Genomic DNA, 22,332 nt, shown 5'->3' on the forward strand with positions numbered 1-22,332 from the left:
AGCATAACCTTGTTTTAAATACCACTCATCACCCCACCCCCGCAACAGCCCTGATAAAGAAGGTTTGAGAGTGCCCTGAGAGTCACAGAAGTAGGAATCCTCACATTAAGAACCTCCTGCCAGCAGCTCCCTTCTCCCACTCAAACTACCAACACTACCTCAGTCTTACCTGGGCTGAACTTCAGCCAGTTAGCTCTTATCCATGTCCCAACCATATCAATGTTGTATGTAGTATAGATGTAGCTGTGTCAGTCCCAGGATATGAAAGAGGCAATATCCTTTATTAGACCAACTTCTGTTGGTGAGAGACAAGCTTTCAAGACACACAGCTCTGTGTGGTTCGAAAGCTTGTCTCTCACCAACAGAAGTTGGTCCAATTACCATCATTACCATCTCACCCGCGTTGTCTCCCCTACTATACCATGACATTTGACCAGATGCCTTGACAGCTGGCTGTGTTGGGTGAGTAACTAAAACCCTTCAAAATTGCCTTCTTAATTGGCAACATTTACATATTCAATAGAGGAGAGACAACATGGACCCTAAGAACAAAATTACCAAAGGGCAGTCCCATCTACTCCTGCTGGGGTTCAGAGACAAGACAACACCACCTCACAATCAATGGATCAAAGACAGAGATCAATTTAATATTAGCAGAGATATTAGGAGTTAACCTAGTAGTGCTACCAGTTCCTGTGCTCAAGTCTGTACTGAGATTACATCAAGGAGATCTGAGGCAGCCATACTTTCAGAGCTGTCTTGCCACAATACTGGATGATACTGCTGATAGTTGGCTATTTCTTTAGCAGACGCCAGCATTCTATTCTCCCACTGATGACCTCTGCCAATAAACTGAGACAGACAGTTTTTTCATCCTGGCCTTCAGTCAGCAAGGAACATGAGTCCAGAGCACAGGTCACGACAAAAACTAGTCACCACACGTCTGCCATTTCAACGGGGGTGGCGGGGGGGAGAGACACAGACAGACACTGTCCCAAACTCAAGCAGCAAAGACATTGCATTTGTCCTCTCAAGACACTGCCCTGCAGCCACAGAAACAGACAGTGAAGTCTGAATTGGATCCATTTTATCTGAAAAACCACATGAAATATACTTATAATGGCTCAGCCAGCCACTGAAAGAAGACAGCTATTAACAACCAGCTAGTCAACCACTCAAAACAAGCTGTTTATCAAGGTTTACTAAATGTTAAGGGTACTTGTAATTTGTTATTTTTTTGTTTGTTTGGTTTTTTACAGAAAGCAAAGTACTAAACTTGAGGAGTACCACCCTTAACATCAGAAGTCAAAGATCACTATACTTCAAAACCTGATAGTTTCTCTTAATTAACCAAACAACAAAAAAGCAGCAGCAGCGGAATCAGTACATCAGCACTACTCTTTAAATGTCCACAGACAAAAATGGGACAATTAGCTAGTGAATTCTATATACACTGGAGTTAACCACTTGCGGTTACTTCAACTGAGAGAGCAGACATTTCTGCTGCAATACAAATGGATATAGATTTGAATCATATAAAAACTCATCCATTAACATAAAATATTCTTAACTCCAAGATAATCTTATACATAAATCTGAGGAGACTTAAGACCTAAAAGAAAAATGAATGCATTAAGAAGTGGTGTGTTTTGAACAATTTCCCTTTTGCCATTTTTGCTTTTAACAAATGAATTTTTAAAATTTAATCTAGAGATCTGCTACAAACTAAGAACTCCACTGCATTAGAAATCCATTATTTACATATATTTTGGAAGTAGTTTGTGGTAAGTCAAGATATTTACATAGCAATTAAAACAATTGCTTCATTATCTCTCACTGGTTAGTTTCCACGCTGTAGGTTTTTACTTTTAAATTTGCACATTTATTCTATTCTCAAGAAACATTCAGCAGTACTTTAACTTTTATATTAATGAGATGCATAGTCAATTCAAACCCCATAGGTGGTAGATATTTTGGGGTTTCTCCAGCACTTACCTCTAGTATCTAGTGAAGAGGAAACTGAACCTGCTTCTGTATAAGTTTTTAATACAGCTTTGTTTTCCACTGAAGCTTCATCCTACAAAGCAACAACATATTATTTTGTATTCTTAAATACAGAAGAATCCCAGTGTACGTAACTTTTTAGACTCATATGGCCCGATGATATTCTGCAACCATACCAAGACCCTTTTATACCATTCAGCTAGTATAAAATAATCTTAAAAGGGGGTAGAAATGGCACCCTGAGAATACCTCTTGTGTAGGAGACCTCCCCAGGCAGCAGAGATCTGGCATAAAGGTTCCGTGACACTCCTGCTCTCAGGCTCCAGTAATTATGTGAATGAAATGCAAATCAGGTGCAGAGCATTTCCTGGGAATTAATGACTGGCTGAAGCTGATGCACATTAGTCATTAATCCAGAGGCAATGCCATGCACAGAGGTGGTGGTTGTTACCTCCCCCCACCCCCCATAAGAAAGTAGCTGGAGGGAACAAGGAGGGGATGGGCTACTGTAGCATGCAAGGTTCCAGGTGTGAGCACCACATATTTTACTGCACATGGGGGGGGGGAATCTTTCTATAATAGAGTCAACTTAATAGTATGTTTTTGCTGGCACCTGAGGAGTTGCTGTTATCCACCAGCTGCTAATAAGTAAGGCTGTCAATCTCAGTTAACTAACGCAATTAATAAAAAAAAATGTTAATGGGATTTGGACATTTTTTTAAATGAGCTGGAATTGGGTCGCAGCAATATGTTGTCATTAACCAGAAGTTGCTAATATCAGGATTGCTATTAAGCAGAAATCTACTGTATATTAGGCAAGATACTAACTATTCTAGAACTCCCACAGGAGTAAACTGCGCCACTGTGCAATGCAAAATTTGTGCAGAATTCTGTGTTTCCCCTGCAGAATTGGGGCTACAGAGTCGCTGACCGCCATTAGGAGCCGCTGAACTCTGCAGAGTCCAACTCACAGTGAGTGGATTGTCTAACCCAGTGGTCTCCAACCTTTTTCGTCTGGCGCACCGTGGCAGCAGTCGAGCATCTGCCGAAATGCTGTCGCCGCCGAAATGCCTCTGAAAAGCAGCATCACCCAGAGGCGTCACTGCCGAAATGCCACAGCCGGCCAGGACATGGGCGCATTTAGATGCCCCCGCGGGCGCCTGGGGACCCCTGGCCTAACCTCACACAGCCCCTTCCAGTACCTCCCAACTGGAGCTGAGTTGTTGTAGGGGTTTCTGTAACTACTCCGGGGGGGGGGCGGGAGAGAGAAGCGGTGTCTTTTTTGTTTTGCAGGTGGTGTTGACATACTTGTTGACAATTATTTTGAAATAAGTTACCAAAATAATTGAAACTGTAGTGATTATATTGTGTTATTTTGACAAATAAAACATGCAGAATTTTAAAATACTGTGCGGAGAATTTTTAGGTACAGAATTCCCCCAGGACTAATAGTTTAAATTCCTAGTCTACTCTCAAGCAATTGTCTCCTACTTTATTATAGTGATAGTCTGCAGCCTGCCTTGCCCTATCTTTTCCCTCTACAAGCTATTTGTTATTTAATCACCCTGACGACACAAGTGGTTTAATGAATCACTGAACAAGTCATTTTATGACTCCAAAGTACAAACATCAACTAACCTCTGTGGTCACCAAAGCAGAAGTCTGTGTTCTCACTGGTTGTCTCAAGACTGCAGTATTGCCTTCAGTTGAGCATAATGGCCCCCATTTATGTTTTTGTAGGTCCACTACATCATTGCTTCCCAGAGTCTGCAACTTGGGGAAATCCGAAAGGGTAACTTCAAAGGCAGGTTTTGGAATCGACTCGTTTTTTGGAATTGGTTTTGATTTCCTGTACATGGCTTTATTAGACCTGTCTAATTAAAACATGTAAAGTCAAAGAAGCCAACTATCAGTTTATACTCACTAAATTATACCTAGATTTTTATGTCACCTCAACTATCATGATATCCAAGCACATTGATTGTTACAGAATAGTTTCAGGTCAACAATAACATTTTGAAAATGTTGATATACTAATCATTATAATAAAGATGCAGAAAGAGTAATTTAACAGTGAACCTAGGAGTAATTTTAAAGTTAGTTGCTTGCCTAGGAAGTTCTTCATATCAATCTACCTTATGTTGTAGAGTCAGCAAATAAGGTTATTCATGGTCCTCTCTCAAAAAGGGAGTCACCCGAAGAAGTATTCTCCCCATACCCCTTGACTTGGCACTTCTAGATTCAGAAACATATAGTCACACTAAACTAGAAACTAATAAATAGTCAGCAATTATAGTTAAAATATATGCAGTAGAAATTAAGCCACATATTAGCACCCGTACCTGGTTTCAAAGCATCTCTGCCATACACAGAAGTATGAAGTGAACTTCTATTTGCTGTTCTGTCTGATGAGTCACTTTCATCAAGCCTTTTATTGTCCAATTTCTGCTCATCACCTTTTGATCTTCTCTGTAAGAAACAATGAATTGGCTGGGTAAATGAAAACCTTTCAAGAAGATTTTTTAGTTGCAAATATGGTGATCTGACCAAGTGTATTACCATAACTTAAGGTTATTCTAGTTAAGTATAACTAAAGAGTTTGGACTTTAAATTAGTATTAAAATAACCAACACAGTTTGAGGACCAATAAAAATCAGAGGAACATCTTAGATTATTAAATTTGATTTACATTTTGTTATTTCTGCTATTTAGTTTTTGCATGTCTCAGTTTGGACAACAAAACCAGATTAGTCCACTTATTTGTAATCAATTGGACTTTGAGGGTATCATGACACTTCATGTTAATGCATACTTAGGCTCTGATTCTGCAACTGTATCTACATGGGTGGGCTCCCGCACACAGACAGGGTTTTACTGGAGTCAGTAGGGCTCAGCACTGGTGCAGGAGGCCAGTCACGTGGATGCAATTTCAGGATAGACAGTCTGAGTTGCATGCTGCCTGCAAAATTGCTAACCTAACAAGTTCAAAAATCACAACAGACCAAAATCATCAAGAGAATGGCTTAACACCACGCTGCTTTTTGGCAGGTTTTTTTTTGTTTTGTTTTGTTTTTTAAACTTAACTTTTTGGGGGACTTGCCTTCCTTTCTCAGAATTTCAGGAAATTCATTCTAAAATGCACAAATAAAAAATCCCCCCAGACTGGGAAACTGCCTCCATTATTCTTTCATGGATGGTTGGCATCCTTCTCTAATCTCAGCTCCCTCCTCTCCTCTCCTTCCCTTCAATGGGTACCACCCTCTGCCTCACTTTACTTCAGCTGGCCATTGCCCTGTCCTGCTCCACTCAAGGACATAGTCCCGTGTTCAACCTCTTTTTCACAGTCCATGGATACTGGCTCTGCTCAGCTCTCCTTTACCTGCAATCCAGTACCTCCTCTTCCAAGGAACTATTTTGGCTCCTGCCCATCTCTGTGTCTGTCTCCCAGACACTGGATACTGCCCCAATCCACCTTCTTTTCCCCTCCATACTTTCCTGACCAATTCTGTGGGTGCGCAGTTGGAATAGGGTTGACTTCCTTCAGGGGAAGGGAACCATACACACTCCTTGGATCACCTTTATACCTCTTGGTCCCCCACTTTACTATCCTTGCTGACCTGCTTCCTGCTTCTCCACTTGCCTCACGACAACATTTCCCATGCTTGTTACAGCGAGAGTTGGTCAGAAAATGCCGATTTGCTGGTCTGAATTGTTTCCCCGTGTCTACATTCAGCATTTCAGGGTCCACGCAGCTCTGAAGAAAACTGTCCACATCCCCCTGGAGTCCTGGCTTGAGCTTCCAGAGTCTGCAGCTTCAGGGCAGCCCTGGAAGACCCAGCTGAGCCAGGGTTCTCCAGACTTCTAGGCTCTTAGCTCTGCTTCAGAGAGAGCCTGGAAGCCATGGGACAGGCTTAGCAGGCTGGTCAAGTGACTTGCTTTTATTAACCATGGTCAAATATTCCAGCAATGCCTTGATGTAGGCAGTGGCCTAGCATCTGGTGCCATTCTTTCATTTTATTGTGTTTTGCATTTTTCTGAATTAAAACAACTCATTTTTAAGTAACTTGATTTTTGGAATTAGGTATAAAACTCTACGGCTAAGTCTAGGCCTACTGGAGACCATAAAGTTTTACTCTTTTTGTTACTGTTCCAATAAATTACTGCTTTAAATATTTGATCAACATTTAGCCAATTATTTTTGGACTGGTCAAATGCCCACCCTACCATGGTGAGAGCCCCAACTTGAACTGGGACTCAGCTCCTGGCTCTGCAGCAGGGAGCCTGCAGGCCTGGAGGACCCCAACTCAAGCCAGGGATCTTAGGGCTTCCAGCTTTGCTGCCTCAGACCCAGAAGCCTGGATGCCCTGGGTCAGCATCCCAGGGTCTATGGCAGTGGTGTCATGGGGACTGTCCAAGGCATCAGGGCTTCCAGACTCAAAGCAGGGCTGGGAATCTGGAAACCCTGGGCAGTATGCATGGTGGGGCTGTCTGGGAGTCACAGAGCCAGGAAGCACCAGCAGCTGCTGAGAGAAACTGACATTCTTATTTTCACTGCTACTATTGCCCGGCTGCAGTAGCTGAAATTGAAAAGAATGCTAATTTCACTTACAACTGCCAGTGCTGGGAAGCAAATTTCGTTTTGGAAATACTGTGTGGTGGCATTTTCTGAAACTCAATTTTTTCAGGTTTTTAGTTTGGGTGAGAAAAACTGAAAAATTTCAATCTCAACCAAAAAAAAAGTTTCCGATTTTTTTGTTTGGCCTCCAAACCAGAAAAATCAATTATTTGCTTAGCTCTACAGTTACAGTGAGCACAAGTAAGGAAACAGATTCATTTCGCAGGACAAAAGAAGGAGAGCAGCAGCCTATACTGGTGGCAGCTGGAACTGAAATCCAGTCTATTTAGCCTCCTACCTGCGGCCTTTGATGGATGCAGCAAGAAGTGCAGTATCTGTTTAACCTCAATCAGAAACCTCGTGATACCATGAACTTCAGGCGATATGATAAGAGGACAATTTTAATGCCACAAAACAGTAGCATCTCACAAACATACTGGGAGAACTGGCAATCCAGTTCAGAGATGGGTTTATCTGTTCAAATATATATTACTCCTGGGGGAATTCTGCACCACTGCGCAAGCACAGAATTAATGTCCACCCCAGATTTCCCCCCCGCCGCAGAAGAACTGATTCTGATCAGGAGGCAAAGGAGAAGCCATGAAAGGGGTCGCACTATAATTAAACCATTCACCTACCAGGGTCTGATGTGGTGCCAAGAAAGGGCAGCTGGCTCACGGGCTAGAAGCTGGTTTCCTCACAGCACCCTGCCAGCAGGGCCAGGTGATGAGGCACAGGACATGGGGGAGGGTGAACAGAGCAGGGCACATAGGGCTGCTGGGGGGTCACTCAGACTGGGGTTCAGAACAGCTAGTGGTGGGGACTAGGGTGGAGGCACGGGCGCTAGTGGGGCGACAACATTGAGCCAGGAGCTGAATGGGAGTGGGAGTGCAAGGCCACATGGGGACATGTGCAGATATGCCTGGCTAAGTGGAGGTACTGGGACGGGGCAGATGTGCCTGACTGAATGGGGAAGGCTAGGGTCAGCCAGGGTCTGCATGGGGGAGCTCCCTAACATTCCCCTCCCCCCGCAAACACACCAAAAAAATATATATATTCATACTTCTTCCACCCAAACCTAACAAAGTTCACTTCCAGCCTCTTTCCCAGCAACTACTTCCCTCTCCCTCAGCTTCATTACCCTGACTCCCCCAAGCTTTTGTACTATTTCTGAGGGGTGTAGGAAATACATTCCTGTATTGTAGTTTAAATGAATTATTCTTCAAAATTCTGTATTAGTATGCCTAATAAGGAATCTATTTATCAGAAAATATTTCCTGAAGATTTTTGTGGTCTGTATTGTTAGATGTACTTGCCAACAGGTATTTGGAAATAAAGTAACAAAATAGTTGAAACTGGCATGATTATATTGTGTTATTTTGACATATAAAATATGCAGAATTTTAAAATATTGTGCATATTTGAATTGTAAGAGTTTCATAGAAAGATTCCTACTGGTCTTTGATACTGTAAAAAAAATCTTACTGCTATAAAAATCTAAATCTGGTCTATATTACTGCTAACAACATCCCTTTAAATGCTGTGGTAGAAGCAATAGTGAACAAATAGTGACTATTCATTTTAAAGCTCACAGAAGAAGGTATTCACTTACTTTAGGAGTCTTTCTAGTCTCTTGTCTGACTGGACAAATTTGTTCGCCACATTCATTAACTATCCTGGAATGACTGTAGTGTTGAGAGTTGTTATAATTATACCGTGCACTGGCTAGGGAGCACATATTTGGTGCAGCATCAGACGAAGGCGGCGAGCTAGAGTATTCACCAAGTGGAGTATATCCCATAATGCTACCAGATATATATTGAGAAAGAGATGAAGCACCATCCCAGGACACATCTTCTGCACATATTTGTGGCCTAAATAAATACACCATTCCTTAGTTGAAGATTTTGTTCAATATCAAGGCAGGCATAATATTTTGCAAGAAAAGCATTCTCCATAATTTCAATTAAGTATTTACTCACTGCTTTCTAGATAAGTGTTTTAGCCATAAAATTCGAGTTTTTCCTCAAGCATGATTAAAATATTAATGTTTATCTCCTTTTTATAGTTAAGCTTTCATAATGGTTATTTAAAATTCAAAAACCACAATGATTCTACCTACAAAATATTTGTTACTGAGTTTCAAAACTATTCTGCTTTACTTAAAAGTTATACTTCCCTTTTTCAGCTTTAACAGTTGATAGCAAGTTCTTTATTATTTTGCCAGACTTCCTTGTGGTAAAGAGTGAGCTTAAACTAAAAGACAGAGACTTGAAAGTATAATACAACTAAGAGGCACGTGCGAATGCACTTCACTACAAGGAAAGGAATATGAAGTACTGAAACTTATTTTAAAATACAGTTTAAAACCAGGAATATAAATACAGTACTCTGTGGGACAGAATTTATCCCAATAAAACAATACAGTACAAGGTGCTTAGATGGTAAATATTTGGGTTGTGCTTACTGGCTAAAGGAAGCCTTAAATACAGCTTCCACAAATTCAACAGATGTGAAAGTTAAAAAGGAAGGAGAAGATCAGTAAACACATTTTTCTAAATTGATATCAGTAAGGTCTCCACCAACCAGATCATGCCAAATTCTAAGCAGGCCTCTGAAAGTGAAGACATTTCCCACAGAAATTACATTTACAGATGTAAAGTGAACAGCTAGCAGTGACAGTCTCAATTTGAGCAAACAAATGTTAACTGTTTTTTAAAATCGGATATGCAGCGTGGCCAAAGTTTATAAGCCTGATGTTTTCTTATTTTCATATATCTGTTCAATTCTGGAATAAGTAGATATTGTGTATTGCATGTCTGGAGTAAGAAATGCTCTCGCTCTCTCTCTGGTTGTAAGAGTTGTTTTGACTTCAGCCTATCCTAATTTATATGGAGACATATGCACAATAGTGCATCAACCATTAACCTTCATTTTCTGACTTAAGTCCCCAACAATGCAACCTTAATCACAATATTGGTGCTTCTCACTATTTCTTTAATTATGTTATATTCTGTCATAAATCAGACTTGCATTCAGCTCATCATTAAACAGATTACAACAATCCAAAATACTGGGTGTATACAAAGACAATTTTGTAAGAATTCTGAGATCGCCCCTGGGAAAAGTCAGTTAAGGTATTAAAAAAAAACAACAATCTTTGGGCGGTTTTTTAGGCTGTAAATAAGTTGCAGGACACTGCAATTATGGCTAAAATGAAACCAATGCTTACCATTCTGAGAAACTAATAAAAAAGTTAGGATACCTACTGAATATTAAACCCAACCTTTGTAATTGTTAGGGTTTTTTTTAATCCTAATATACAGCATTAAAAATCCATTTAGTAAAATCTACATTGGAGAATCCTGAAAACTGCTACATTGAAAATAGATTTGTTGGGGATCTTATTCTTACTAGATTTACCTTTTAAGATAAGTTCTTTTGGTGGGTTTTTTTTTGGGGGGGGGGGGGGGGAGAGGGGGGAAACCCAAGGAAGGACCTTGAAGATTCCTTATATCAAGAATGAAGGCATTTGGGGACCCTCCCCCTTCCCCACTCTCAAGGGTTCTTCCTTCCCTTTCTATACATACCCATTGTTTCTCCCATCCATATAATAGTTTATCATCCTTCTACCCCAGGACTGGATGTGATTCCTTCCAGAGCCAAACACCACATCTGAATCAGCTAGACTAGGCACTGCAGAGTGACACAAGACTTCCTTGCCCTTCTCTAGTGACTCCACAATACCACGTCTTTGGGATCAACAACCTAGGTACCAAATCTGTATCACTCAGAGCAATGCAGAAGTCTAAACCATTAGGCAAGCACTAATACAGTTTGAAGAATTAAAGCACTAGATGCTCCTACTTCAGTTTTGGAAAAGTAGTCAAAGTCAAGGCACTAGAAGGTTAAAGTTACCCATATCAGATTCAGAAAAATACATACTTATCCACAGACGGTTCCTGAACACGTGGGTAGTAGGTAGTAGGAAAGACACATGCTTCTGAAGGTTCTGACCATGCAACAGTTACTGTCGTGTATTTTGGGACAAACGGTTTGACATCTGCTGAGAACTTGAAGCCCTATGAAACAAAATTTTTTTTGGATACATGAATTTTGAGATTAAGCAAAAGTAAGTGGGGAAAAAAACAACCCGACCTCATCTGTGTGAGCAAAACTGCACAAAAAAGAGCTAGTTTGTTCACTTGTTCTAATAATAATAATAGTTGTGAAGCAACACAATTCTCAGAAGGAAAGTGAAGGGGAAAAAACAAACAGCAAAGATTTGATTGCTTTGGAAAGTTATTTTCACATAATGCCTACATGTAACAGAAAATACACAAAACAAAGGTACATTACAAAAATGCTAGGATCCTGCTTAACACGAGATGCAAAAAGAAGAATATTCCATTTTCAGATTAGTTACTTAATCAGTATAAATCATCTCAGCAGATCATTAGCATTACTTTAAAATGTTGCCTCCAAATGTACAGTAATTGTGACTGCTTTTAAAAAATATGGATCAAACATTATATTCTGTATCTTTCTAGTGAGATTGTCACAGCACTAACACCTTCTGAATGTAAAGGAGGCTCCAATATTAAAACCAGAATGTATTTATTGATGTTACTTGTTGCTGGCACTTCACAGTTTGTGCTTGGAGAAAGTAGTATTTCAAAATTCTATTCACTCTAATACATGCAGTAAGTCATTTTAAATCTGATTATATATTTCTTCATAACTGACTTGCTTTATTAGTTTTCATTGTTAAAGCAGTAAAACAAAGTCAACTTCATGAATTGCTGTATCCATGCAAGGGCACATGGAGCCTTGTTTATAAATATGTTTCATTGACAGTAATTTCAGTGTTTAGAATGTACAAGAGCACTCTCTGGTGGTTAAGGGTGCACCTGGAAATTTGAGGATTAAGGCTTTTACAACCCAACAGATAAATATGGATTCTTGTCTTCATGGGTTTGTTAGAAAGAGTGTCCACTTCAACTGTTGCCAAATTTATCCTGGCCACTTAAATACAAAATATAGATTGCATTGGTGAGAAATGGGACATGAAATATGTACACACATGAGTATAAAAACAAATCAAGTTATTTTTGGAGTTAAAGCTGTTACCAGACAAATGAATAAGGCATAAATAATACCAACCATAAAAGTACTTTTAATTTGGGGTTTATCATTAATTTTAAAGACATCTAAGGCTGACTGGGAGATCTCTATGGAATCTAGTGCCATATTGGTTAGATATGTACATTTTATATTTGACACACAACCAACGGGGCATTATTCACAGAATGAATGTAATAGAAGACTACCCCATAGCATAGGTGACTCTTAAAAATAATAGGTTCCTTTACATATATATTCTCTCTCTCTCAAATACACACACTTCACCATGCCTATGATGTGTTTAGTGTCTTAATGTGAGACATTTTGGTTCTTAAGGTACTGGTGCAATATATTCACTAAATGCTTAACTCAAGTACATTTCCTGCTGATAACGCTGTAATGGTAAAAACACTGATTTTAGCAAAGAACTTGAAGCATTCTAATGCAGTTCACTTTTAAGTATGCTCTTAATATTGTATATGCTTCTTTGAATTACTTGCTTCTCTCCTCCACAAGTATCTGACAAAAGTAACTATTTCAGAGCTTTTGGGAAAAAAAAGTATATTTTACATGTAGATCGGCACGTTGAATTTAGTCTCTTATGCTGTACAAAATACAAACTTCTTTTAATTGTTTGGGATAATTAGAACAAACACCATCTTTAAAAATTAATAAGAGGTTTCAGGTACCACATGAACTCCTGACTCCCCTTCTATTTGTGGTTTCATAAACACATGTTCCTTTTCATAAAAGATTCTCTCTTCCTTGATGTTGCGTGAAAGCCTCACAGAAACAACAGAGTCTTGATTCTGTAAAGGCTTATTTAAGTTTTTTACGTTTTTTCAGGACTGACATCTTAATCCTGCAACTGGATCTGAGAAGGCAGACCCCCAACACCTATGTAGAGACCCACAGAAGTCAACAGTTGCATGGATCCAGCTGCAGAATCAGGGACAAATACTACTGGAACTGATCGTGAGTAAAGTTATATGCATGTTTGAGTGTTTGCAGAATCAATTAAACCCATTCCCAAGCAACACCAGCTAAACTGAAAAGAGCTATTTCTTTACACCAGAATAAGATTGTCCAGTTTATACCAGTAGATCTATATTAGTTTATACACACACTTTAGCTTACACCAGTATAACTTTCCCATGTAGACAAGTCCTAAGACTTCACAAGGAAAGTGTGAAACTTATGCCTGCCCCTCCCCTGCAATCTGAGCTATATAAGCAAATCCCTACACCTGGGAATGGCTCTGCACGGGCACAGAGCTCACCTGCTCGCATCTGATTGCAAGAGCAAGGCTAAACGATTGTCAAAGCACAAGAAAAACGGAAAGACGAGGTATCTCCCCGACCCAGCTCCCTCCCAGTTGCAGTAATACTGGTGGGGTACTTGCAGCAACAGCAGGTGAAGTATTTTCAGACCAGAAGTATCATTTCAAATGGATGGTCCCTCTAAAAAGAAACCGCCCGGACTCAAAGGCCCCTTAGCCCGTCACACGTAGGGCCACGGTGGAGGCCGCCGCAGCTTCCACCCCAGGGCAGAGTTGCAGGGCGCACGGGCCCGCAGGGGCTCCCCAGACTCGGGAGCGCAGCAGGGCCTGCGGTGCAGCCAGGCCCCCGCTTATGTAACGGCTGGGGGGGCGGCGACCCCTGCGCGGCCCAGAGCCGCCTCGCCGGCCTTACCTCGCTGGCCGTGCCCGGCTCCCGCTCCGTGGCCATGGCCGGCCGAGAAGGGGAACAGCGCCACGCGCCACCCACCCCCTCTCCCTCAAACCAGCGCCCGAGTCCGACCGGCCGACGACGCCCGCGAGAGGCGTCAGAAGAGCCGCGGCGCAGCTGGTTCTACGTCACCTTCCAATCACCGGCAGCAGCGAGGGAACGAGGTGGAGCCTGTTGGCCCGGTCACGTGACCGCACTGCCACACGTGCCATCCAAGACCTTGGTGACAGTGTGCCAGCCTGGGTAGTACCCCCTGGAGCCTCTGAGTGGCACGCTCCGTGCGTGTGCCTCACGGAAAGCTGATTGTGTTATTTTGTGCAAATAATCCATCTGGAATGGTGGCGGTTTTGTCAGTTTTCCAGCGTTTTCCCTCTTATCTGGCTCTTGCTATCCATGGCCAAATAACCACTGTAGCGGTATGTTTGTAGACTATTATAATTTAGAGGTTTTCCCTTATGAGGGATAGTATTATGAACATAGGCATCTGGCGATGTGCCCTGCTGGCAAGGGTTGGGAACACCGCATGGCTGTGTGCCTCAGTTCTTTATTAAAGTTGTATTCCTTTTTCATTCACTGGTTTGTTATTTAATTAACCCCAAGAGCGTTACAACCATCTGAGAACACTTTTTTCCTACCAATCATTGCACAATGAGTCAGGCACTTTTTTTTCCATTTTCACCATTTCTATTTACATTTGCAGCATCTTTATAAACTCCCCCTCCTGTTTGTTTCCCCAGTACCACAGCAGCCCAGTAGTAATAAAACAAGGCCTCTAGAGCCAGCTAAGTCACATGCACCAGCATCCAAGGCTGCTTACACATAGTGAGAAAGAGTATGAGAACTGCTTAGAGTGTTGGCAACTGAAGGCATCTCAATATCTTCCCTCCTTCCTATTTAAAATAATTTAAACAGGGCAGGGGAAGGGACACTTTACTGCCACCACTCCCAACCACAGAGCTTTGGCCATCTAAGAAGCACCATATGGATCCCTCTCTAAGACTTGCTGTGAGTACATCAGCAATGCAAAATTCAGTTTCTTGAATGGAAGTTTGTGCCCAGTACTCCCCTTCTCGTATGCTCAGTGCATTCTTGATATTTCTGAGCAGTCATGAACTAAGTACTTGCCAGTAGATATGTATGGTGTCTTCTCTCTTTAAAAAAAAAGTGATGACTGAGTAGTGATAAACACTGCAGTGCCTAAAGTTCTACATCAAGTCAATACAGGATGCTCCTTGTCCTGTATTTCATCAATAACAATGCAAAGACTAAAAAATTGATACAAGCGTATGATTTTGCACCAGCAACAAAACTTTTCATACAAATATCCTTGATTTCCTTTATGGCATGTAGTTGGAGCCATTTTGGTTCCAGAATATTAGAGACAAGGTTGATGAGGTAAAATCTTGTATTGGATCAACTTGTTGGTGAGATTTCAAGCTACACAGAGCTTTTCTTCAGGTACCTCTCCCAGACCTGAAGTAAAGCTCAGTGTGGCTTGAAAGCTTCTCTCTCTCACCAACAGAAATTGGTCCAATAAAATATTTTACCTCATCCAGTTTGTCTCTTTATTTCCTTTAAAAGTTAGTAGTCACTAATCTGAAAATATGTTTTGGAAAGATTACTTGCTCATAGCTGCTGTCCTCTGAATGTGTCGTCTTTGCAGCCCTCCACTGCAAGCCATGTGGGTCAAGTACATGACTCCATCAACGAGAAAGTTTATCATCACCATTGTGAGAAGTGTGCACAAGCACTTTTTTTTGCTAAAGCTGTTCCATTTGTATGACAGTTATGTGCAACTATGTGTTTATGATCATAAATAAAATTTCTTCTTCCACAAAATCTTTTGATAATCTGAAGTACCGGTAATGATATAGAAAAACTGCACTAATAGAGAGCCCAGTCTCAATGTTTGTATCATGTGTCTGAAATACATTTCTGATTTACATTGAGCTAGTTATTATTCACATAAGTCAGTTAACTTATGTGAAAAATAAAAAACAAGGATGACATTTTCACTGTTTAAACTTTTGTCATGCTTAGCACATCAGAAAGCAATGTGCTTGCACAACATGGACATAAAATACCATGTTATTTATTAAAGAGCCAGACCCAGCTTAAATCTGATACAGCCATAGGCACTTGGTATGTTTTCTACTGACCAGCGTAAGGATAGAACTTTGAGACAATTAAGGTGACATAGGCCACATCTACACTACCCGCCAGATTGGTGGGTAGTAATCAATCTATTGTGTCTCGTCTAGACACGATCAATCAATCCCGAATTGACGCCATACTCCACCTTGGCAAGAGGAGTAAGCAGTTGACGGGAGAGCCACGGCAGTCGACTTGCTGCCGTGAGGATGGCCAGGTAAGTTGAATTAAGATACTTTGACTTCAGCTACGTGAACAGCGTAGCTGAAGTTGCATATCTTAGATCAATCTCCCCCCCCAGTGTAGACCAGCCCTAATTTAGATGCAAAGAGCTCAGTGTAAGCTCAAAAGCTTGTCTCTCTTGCCAACAGAAGTTGGTCCAAAAATATTACCTCACCTACCTTGTCTCTCTAATATCCTGGGACCAACACAGCTACAACACTCTACATAATTTAGGAAGTTACATTAAAGATTTTTGCAATTCAGCTCTACAAAGGGCTTTACAAAAGACATTAAGACAATTCCAGTCTTATGACCTTATCAGCCTATACCATTCTATAATCTAATGCCTTGAATCTACATGCAGTTCTGAATATGACTGCAGTGGAATAGCCATTACTGTATCCTACTCACCTTTCAAGGATGTATTCTCAGGCCACAGCTTATTGCACTGTGATTAAGTACAAACCATGATTAATGGGCTAGAGTATTATCAGCTAATATATTTTCCCCTCATACACCTCCAGTAGACAGCATGGCTTGATCACATACTTCAAGTTTTGACAAATTATGCCTTTTCTAAAGGGAAGCACTAATGTTAAGAGACCTTTAGGGAGAAGGCCCAGTTGGCAGCCATTTACTTTTTAAAATCAAGAGGCTCAAGTACTTCTACTCATGTGTGATAGCATAGGAGAATCAAACAGTGAGGTCATTATCACACACTTGCAACTGCTACCTAGAAATCCACAAATACAGGTGACTGTGCTGATACACCCCTCTGAGATACTGCGGTAACTTTGATTTAGATTTACACTACAGCCTGTGAAAGTATTGCCAGTCTTGGGTTGAGATGGCATAGATATAAAATTATAGCAAGAAATTCTTCAGAGGGAAATGAGTGGTCACAAGACTTAGACATAGCTGTAGCTAGAGATTTTTATCTAATACCTGAATAGCATGGGATTTTTGCTATTCACTGAATGCAAACTCAAGCAGCACATGGGCTATTTATAATCTTAAAGCCAGGACAGCCAACTGCATTCTCCAGCCTGTTTTTAGATGTGATTGTCTGACTAGCCTTCATCATGCTAAAGTGATTTGAGAGGTGGCTCAAATAGCCTAAGGGTAGCAAAATGATGGGGCACATTCTGGGGCAGCGAAGCCTAGATTAACCTGTTTTGTGAAGAGATTCTTGATTCGGAGTAGCCAGCCAGCCACTGTGTCTTCCCAGAGACAGGCATTATGTCATTGTGGAGAAGCTAGGTCGCTGTGAAGCCACTTTTTTTTTTTGCCTATGCAGTGATTTAATGATCAGTTTTGGACAAATACCTCCTCCTCCACTAGTTTAGCCTTAATACCCAAATTCTACATAGTTGATTCCTATCTGCTAACACAAGATTTCTTAGAAAGACTTCACAAAGTAGGTATCTAAAATTGAGAGTCAGTGTTTATTTCTTCAGATCCATTGTGAAGTTGGGAAGCCACGGGCTTCGAACTAGTCAAACATTTGTAATTACAATGCTGTACAGAGCTGCTCAGTATTGAAACTAAGTTTCTAAAGAAAAGATCATGTAATAAGTGAAAGTCTATAGTCAGGACATACACATGCAACATGAACACTTTATTAAACAAAATTTAATAAGTAGTCAAATAGGCATTTATATTACAGTAAAGGAATAGGTTTTTATTCTTTAGACACCATAGCAGCCTACTTGGAATTGCATTTGACTGAGCTCTGTTGCTGTGAATAATACAGCTCATGCACAGATACGGATGTATGTTTTGTACATTTTTTTCAAGTATTCACTGAATACTACCAACATATATACACTCATATACATAAAGTTCCAGAAGATTTAATAGAAGTTTTCCAGAAAAAAAGTTCATTTTTGTTGGTCTTTCGGAAGAGGTCGTCTAAAGAGAAGGATGTGTGGTTCTGTGGAAATAAGATTGAACACAAATTTCAATGTTAACCTGCAATATTTATCATTGCCAGTGCTATACATTTGTGTACAGCAGGTTAGTACTCAATTACTACATTTAATAGAGAAAATGCTGAGTCTCCCCACTGAGTGTAAGAAAAATGACCATTCCTATATACAGTGCCTTCCAGCTTGCCCCTCTATATGGGGTAAAATTTTTAGAAGCACCTGACTTTGGATCTTAAGCCAATTAGGTGCTTTTAAGAGGTTTACCCTTGGTGCCAAGACAGGCCAATCAAAATTAAAACAGATATTTCCATGAATGCTCAAGTTTCAAGTACTTGGAAGGTTAAGCGTTGAGTGACTGATCAGTGCATTTTAGTGTGGAATTATATCTTCCCATGTGCAACTAATACACGAGCATATGATCATGATCAACTCCTTAGACCTTTAAAAGCAGCAAAGAGTCCTGTGGCACCTTATAGACTAACAGACATATTGGAGCATGAGCTTTCGTGGGTGAATACCCACTTCGTCAGATGCATGTCCTTAGACCTTGTTTCAGTAAGGAATTTGTACCAGTTTGATAGAAGACTATTGCTAGTAGAGCAAAGTCAGCTGAGTTTGATTTTTCACAACATTTTCATACCAAACCCTCCTAATGTAGATGCAGTTTATATTGGCTTGTTTTGCTTACAAAGATAGTGTAAGCTATACTGTCAAGAGCACCTTTATGCTCCATCATCAACACTACAGGTTGGCTATACTAGACTACCTTTTCTAGTAGAGACTTGACTGGTCTGTTTTAAACCAGCTCAAGAGTGTCTCCACAAGTGGGTACATTGATTTAACTAGATCAATTTCTGGGTAGATCTAGATAATTGGTTCAACTTCCTTGTTTAAACAAGGCCGTCAGGCCAAGTGGCACATGCACATCCTTAAGCAGCAGTGTGAAACAATGCAATAAGTCTTTGGAAAGAATGGCCATGCTAGCAGAAAATTTGAATCAACCTTTGCTTGCTGGTTCTTCTAACCATCAAACTTTGAAGACCACTCACAGATCACCTGCAGTTGTCCACTGACAGATATGTTAACTTTCAGTCAGGTTTGTACTAGTTTTATTCTTAAACACTCATGATTAGCATCAAAGTAGGGTCTGAAATTGAGTCACTTGTACTTTGATACAAAGATTATAGTATTACAGTTTAATGTAAACTGCTTTACCTAGTAAGTCCCTTCAGCTAAGATCTTCTAATCTTTAACTTCTGTCATTTCTAGCAAATCAGCTATAATATAGCCACTTGGATGACAGTTTTATTCTGGCTCACGAAGATTAAGTTATACAGTTATGTATATCCAAGTGTCTAAACTTTAATCTAGCAGATAGCAACCTGTCAGTTTTCTAGTTCAGGGCTTGAAAAGTTTGATAGCTACAAATTAGACATGAGATGCCCACTAGTTAAACCCAGAGGCCTGGTCTACATTAGGGGTGGGGGGTGAAATCAATCTAAGATATGCATCTGCAGCTATGAGAATAGCGTAGCTGAAGTCGACGCATTTTAGATCAACTTCCCTCCCGTCCTCATGGTGCAGGATTGACAGCTGTGGCTCCCCTGTCGACTCTGCTTCTGCCTCTCGCCCTGGTGGAGTTCTGGAGTCGATGAGGAGCATGTTCGGGGAAATCGATCTATTGCATCTAGACGAGATGCAATAAATTGATCCCCGACAGATCGATCATTACCCGCTGAGTAGTGTGGACATACCCAGAGAAATCCTGCCCTGGGTCTAAAAGCAAGTGTTAGGGAATTTTTAAGCCACCCCCCAAAATGACTCCAATGCTTCTCTACTTCTGTTAGTTTTACCAAACTCCTCGAGTTGTGACAATCTTTTGCTTCCTGTAACATTGGGTATTGCAAGTAGGCAAAGATTCAGGGTGTCCTTTTAATCCCAACAAGTACCTGTGCAGTCAAAGTGCAATTATAGCTATAGAACAGACATTTCATTTACCTGGCTCATGGATCATGTAATGGACCCAGCCAAGACTTTGCTGGACACCAAGTCTTCTCCATTCCTCTTCAGACATTAGATGGGTTTTTGGTACTTGCTTTGAAAGCTCTCTGGGTAACATCACATGTCTGTTGAAAATATAATAGTACTAAAGTTATCCTACAGTACAGATCAGTTTTCTTTCTGATGACACCTGTATTTGTAGGCTATAACCCTTACTGCCTTTCCTAGAGAAATCTCTTAAACAGAGCTCAAAGTCCAGAACTATATCCTCCAGACAGAGGATATCAGGCAACTCAGCGTTATCCTGACCACCAGTGAGAAGCCCAGTGCACTTTTCCTAAGATATTGTGCCTCTCCCAATCTATTTCAGTCCCAGCTGCTGGAAGGATGCCCTCCTGTTCTCAAGTTCCCTGGGAGTGCCATCCACTACCCTAGGAGAGACATCAACTGTTCTACATGTTGATGATGTACCAATGGCAATATACAGGCTATTTAAAGATGCAACCGTTTTAATTCATGCAGATTTAAGTGTTCATATTAAAATACTTTTAAGCTTAAGAGGTGGTATGCTAAAATCTTGAAAACCAAGAACCAGTATGGTAGATGTTAAACCTTCAGCCCTGTAAGGGAAGGTGTAATCATGCACTCCATTCCCCACTTCATCTGAAATATAGGCGAGCCAGGAGAGAATTCTTGCCTAGTCTAGCACATGTTTATCAAAGCAAAGAGTGCTCCTGGCAACTGATTGCCACACTGTTTGAGAAGAAAACCCTTATCTACCTGATCAGATAAGTGGTTTTAGGAAACATACAAAGCAACATTCTTATACCACCAGCTATGATTCACTTATCACTGCCAAGTCAACTGCTGACCAAGATAGTCTGACCTCTGCCCTTGAATACCAAACTGTATATACAGATCACAAGCCTATCTTGGTGAGAGTAACATGAAACTGAGGCATTGTAGTGCATTTCATAGGGCACTGAGCAGTCTGTTTACATCTTCCCTCTGAGACCAATTACAATCTGCCTCCCTATTATGCAAACTGGTTACACAGCATTGTTTCAGGCTTGAATGAACAAAACATTCAAGTGGGGTAAGCAAGAGGTCATCCATCCTATAGCCTTATGCTCAATGTCATTAACCTGCATATAAGGAGTCACCAATATACACGAACCCAGAGCAAAACTTCCCACAGAAAGCATGGCATCTTAATGCTAAGATTTGTTCAGGGTATTGTGTGAGTTACTACACTTCAAGTTAAAGCTCCAGGACTCCCTTGCAAAGCAGAGCAGCTACACTCGAAAAGGCTAAGTGCCTACCTGCCCAGGCCACGTGGTCTCAGGGAGCTGTATAAAGTGACTGCCTCACTCTGAAGCAGTGAAAGCAGAGTCAGGTTCTGGAGGGAGCCAGAGGCGGCTGCCATTGTTGTCACCCCCATCCCAGAGATCAGGCTTGTTTACAGGCAGTAAAACCCAGTCCCACCGCTGCTCCGGGTGGGTAAGGGACCAGCGAGCCCGCCAGCGCTCAGCAATGGCCGCTAGAGTTTCCCCCAATTAATTCCAGGGACGCGGAAGTTCCGGCGAGCTCGCGGCAACTCCCCCGAGTTCAGCACCAGCAGACCTGGCTTCCCTGGGAGACGGCGCTGAGGGCTCCGAGCAGGACCCGTAACTTCGTCACTGGCTCGCGGGTCCCTTCAGCGAGCACAGCCCGGCCGCCCCAGGCTCCCCGCCCATTGTTCCCCAGACCCGTCCCCTCATTCTCCGAGGCAGACTCGGCACCGTCTGCGCTCGAGGCAGGCCCCGATATTGGAGCGTCATATTCTGACCTGAGCCCCCCGAACCCCGTCAGCCCAGAAGAGTCACTGGTTCCGCCTACACCCCCAGAGGGGAGCAGCAGGCAAAGCATTTACACCACCCCAGAGAGCGCTGCACCCCGCGCCTCCTCCTCCCCGGAGGCCCCTACGCGCGCCCCCCCCCCGCGCACGCCCTGCGGCACAGGAGAGGGTGAAGGAAAGAGAGGAGCAGCCCCCGCCCCACGCACCGATACTCGTAGTGCTCGTCGAAGTACTTGTCGGAGTAGTAGATCTGCTTGTGGGCCATGGCGGAGGCAGCTACACCAGCAGGACCCAACTCGCGTTCCTCACCCTGAGGCAGCGCCCGCTCATCAACTGACCTCTTCAGCTTTCCACTCAATTTGAATCCAACAATTCAACGTTTATTGGCGGGCGGCGCCAGCCAATCACAGAGCGCGCTATCACATGCGTCAGACAATGACATCACCCGTATCCTCCACCTTCTCCAACCAACCATTTAGAGGCCATTAGAGGAAAAGGCGTAGCGTAAGAGGGGGAGGGTTAAAGTGAGCTGCGCGCGCAGAGGTTGGGAAGGAGTTGGCGCGTGCGCTCGCTCGCTGTTCTCTAGACACGCGCTTGCCTCGTGAGCAGCTGTGGGACGGTTATGGGCGGGATTGGTTGCGGTTGCCGGCGGTTAGGGAATGGGGCGGTTACAGCAGTTTTCTTCAGCTGCATGTACGGGTGCAGCTGACAGGTTGCTGAGCT

General features: G+C 41.9%; 2 protein-coding genes across 3 annotated transcripts in view; both read right to left on the reverse strand.

The window, feature by feature from the left end:
• SECISBP2 (SECIS binding protein 2) overlaps positions 1-13,586 on the reverse strand; it is a 46,544-nt gene extending 32,958 nt beyond the window's left edge. For both annotated transcript variants that reach the window (XM_039545293.1, XM_039545292.1), the window contains exons 1-6: positions 13,435-13,586; positions 10,565-10,701; positions 8,232-8,493; positions 4,347-4,473; positions 3,643-3,878; positions 1,996-2,077 (exon numbers count right to left, since the gene is read on the reverse strand). In XM_039545293.1, the coding sequence (XP_039401227.1) occupies positions 1,996-2,077; positions 3,643-3,878; positions 4,347-4,473; positions 8,232-8,493; positions 10,565-10,701; positions 13,435-13,470 (880 nt within the window). In that variant the 5' untranslated portion in view covers positions 13,471-13,586. The remainder of the gene's footprint in view (positions 1-1,995; positions 2,078-3,642; positions 3,879-4,346; positions 4,474-8,231; positions 8,494-10,564; positions 10,702-13,434) is intronic.
• Positions 13,587-17,269: 3,683 nt separating this feature from the next.
• Positions 17,270-21,974, reverse strand: CKS2 (CDC28 protein kinase regulatory subunit 2). The gene is made up of 3 exons (XM_039543127.1): positions 21,816-21,974; positions 19,770-19,897; positions 17,270-17,776 (listed from the first exon to the last, which is right to left on the reverse strand). Exons 1-3 carry the CDS (start codon positions 21,872-21,874, stop codon positions 17,724-17,726), a joined length of 240 nt encoding a protein of 79 aa, XP_039399061.1. The 5' UTR covers positions 21,875-21,974; the 3' UTR covers positions 17,270-17,723.
• Between the last annotated feature and the right edge of the window lie 358 nt (positions 21,975-22,332).

The sequence above is a fragment of the Mauremys reevesii genome, linkage group 6 (assembly GCF_016161935.1).
Source record: "Mauremys reevesii isolate NIE-2019 linkage group 6, ASM1616193v1, whole genome shotgun sequence".
Taxonomy (NCBI): Eukaryota; Metazoa; Chordata; order Testudines; family Geoemydidae; genus Mauremys; species Mauremys reevesii.

Excerpts from the sequence above, each read along its gene's own strand:
- CKS2 (XM_039543127.1), bottom strand. The coding sequence starts at position 21,874 with ATGGCCCACAAGCAGATCTACTACTCCGACAAGTACTTCGACGAGCAC. Across the intron at positions 19,898-21,815 it reads GACGAGCACTACGAGTATCG|ACATGTGATGTTACCCAGAG; the intron begins GTGCGTGGGGCG and ends TATTTTCAACAG. Across the intron at positions 17,777-19,769 it reads TTACATGATCCATGAGCCAG|AACCACACATCCTTCTCTTT; the intron begins GTAAATGAAATG and ends TTATTTCCACAG.